Source organism: Crocuta crocuta, unplaced genomic scaffold (genome assembly GCF_008692635.1).
Source record: "Crocuta crocuta isolate KB4526 unplaced genomic scaffold, BGI_CrCroc_1.0 scaffold6, whole genome shotgun sequence".
NCBI classification, from domain to species: domain Eukaryota; kingdom Metazoa; phylum Chordata; class Mammalia; order Carnivora; family Hyaenidae; genus Crocuta; species Crocuta crocuta.
Window position 1 is genome coordinate 4,818,611 of NW_027531917.1, and position 2,306 is coordinate 4,820,916.

General features: G+C 35.3%; 1 protein-coding gene across 1 annotated transcript; it reads right to left on the minus strand.

Annotated features, from left to right (window-relative positions):
* Positions 1-661: 661 nt before the first annotated feature.
* LOC144240532 (olfactory receptor 5AC1-like) lies at positions 662-1,585 on the minus strand. The gene has a single exon (XM_077774906.1). The coding sequence runs from the start codon at positions 1,580-1,582 to the stop codon at positions 662-664; it is 921 nt and encodes a 306-aa protein (XP_077631032.1). The 5' UTR covers positions 1,583-1,585.
* Positions 1,586-2,306: the final 721 nt, after the last annotated feature.

Below are 2,306 nucleotides of genomic sequence, written 5' to 3' on the forward strand. Positions count from 1 at the left end.
TCATTATATTGCAGGAAAAGTGATTATTTTAAGTAATTAATTGCTAGATTTTTGTATCTTTCAATGAGTGCAATGCAAATGTAAGTTAATTTTCAAAATTGTAAATGTTCTAGATATATTCATATTAAACTCCTCAAGAGGAATTAGTGTCAGATTTAGTCTAACAGTATTACTTTGGTGCACATAGTGCTTGCATCATTATAAACATCTATCAAAGATAGTATCTATAAAATCTTGAAAATTACTTAAGAATTACCTAGGAGGGCATGTTTAAGCAGAGGATTTAAACAGAGGCTAATTCTTACTATAAAAGAATGTAAGTTCAAAACGTTTTAAAGTGCATGTATCTGGAAACGCAAAAGCTCATTCAAATTACAAAGACATAGTAATTTGGAGATTTCTGTTTTACTTTTATCCTTGAGGATGGATTAAAAACAACAACAACACAAAGTAAATGGAGCCTATCTTTACCATGTTCGTTAATTATTTTGATGATCACAAGAACTTATGATAAAGTCAAGTCTATCTACTCTAAGGTGTTTAATGATTCCTTTCATGATTATATATTAAGTCCCCACTACATGCAAAACATAGGGACACATTATGCTTTATTTAAACAGAGGAAAATCTAAGGAATAATGAAAGTTACCCCCCTAAATATTTATTTCTTTATAACTTTTCTCAGTGCACCTAAAACTTCCTTGTTTCTTAGGCTATAAATAAAGGGGTTTAGCAGGGGGATTATAACTGTGTAGAACAATGAATACATTTTGTCCTGATATTGATCTGGGCCAGACCCGGGACGCACATACATGAAGAAGAGAGTGCCATAGAACAAGGAAACAGAGAGCAGGTGGGCGCTGCACGTGGAGAAGGCTTTGCTCCTGCCCTTTTCAGACTTCTTTTTCAGGATGGCAAAGAGGACACGGATATAAGACACTATGATAGTCGTAAAAGTAAAAGCTTGTATAAAAGCAGCAAAAATAAAAATCACCAATGCATTAAGAGATGGGTCAGTGCAAGAAATTGTATACAGTGACAAAATTTCACAGTAGAAATGATGTATTATATTGGACCTGCAGAAGGTTAATCTAAACAGTAATCCCACATGAACGATGGGATGCAGAAAACCAATCGCATAAGACGCACTTATCAACCAAGTACAGAGTCGGTTGGACATCACCACTGGATAAAGCAAGGGGTTGCATATGGCTACATAGCGGTCATAGGCCATCACTACCAAGAGGAAACACTCTGTGGTGGCACTGGAACCAAAAAAATAATACTGGACCATGCACTCAAAGACGGATATCATTTGACTTTTGTCTAAGATGTTGACAGACATCCTTGGAGTCACAGAGGAGGAGGAACAAGCATCTGCAAGGGCCAAACTGCCAAGGAATAAGTACATGGGGGTGTGAAGATGAGGGTCCTTCCAGATGAGGAAAATCAGTCCAAGGTTTCCCACCATGGTGGTGAGGTAGATGACCAAGAACATCAGGAAAAGGGGGACCTGCATCCCTGGACTATCTGGCAGTCCTGTGAGAACAAACTCCATCACCTGCGTCTTGTTTGCCTCCATAATATCCACTCAGGCTAATTTCTGCAATGAGAGAATAGGTAAAGGAAAAAATTGATCAAGGATCATGAAAACTAATATAAGGCAAAGTCATATTCCTCCTTTTCAGATGGCCCTTGCTCAACAAATACTAAAGCTTAGAGCTTCTCTTTTTTAAAACACACTAATAATAAAAATAAATAATTTCAAGAAGTCAAGGCTTGATTCAAAAGACTTTTTAAATATATATAATATTATTTGAAGTATGATAGAGGCACTGGTTCAGGTTCAAATGTAGTTTCACCTTTTCTTGGAAACTCTTTTATGTCTTTTCTATTGAATGAAAACTGAACTCTATCTTTGGTATTGGTGATATCTATCATTCTCTCTAAGATATTACTATGTAGAATAATAAGACAGTAAGTTAAAATCCCATTTCAGCTGTTCTGTGTCCATTACCATTATGTTATTTGATTGTATATTCATCAAAATCTTCTCAAATTCCTAACAGATCCTTTCAATTATGCATTCTTCAAAACCACCCAAATATCTAATAGAATCTTTAATTTTCCCAATAATTTGTCTGATGTGAACATATTCATTCAGTCAACAAATATTTATTTAGTGCCTTCTGCATTAGAACACTATCATTCTTATCTCAGTCACACATAGATCTTCTAATTCTGGTGCTACACCACTGAAGATGCTAAATAGTTACTCTTTCAAGACGAGAGAAGAAACAAAAACA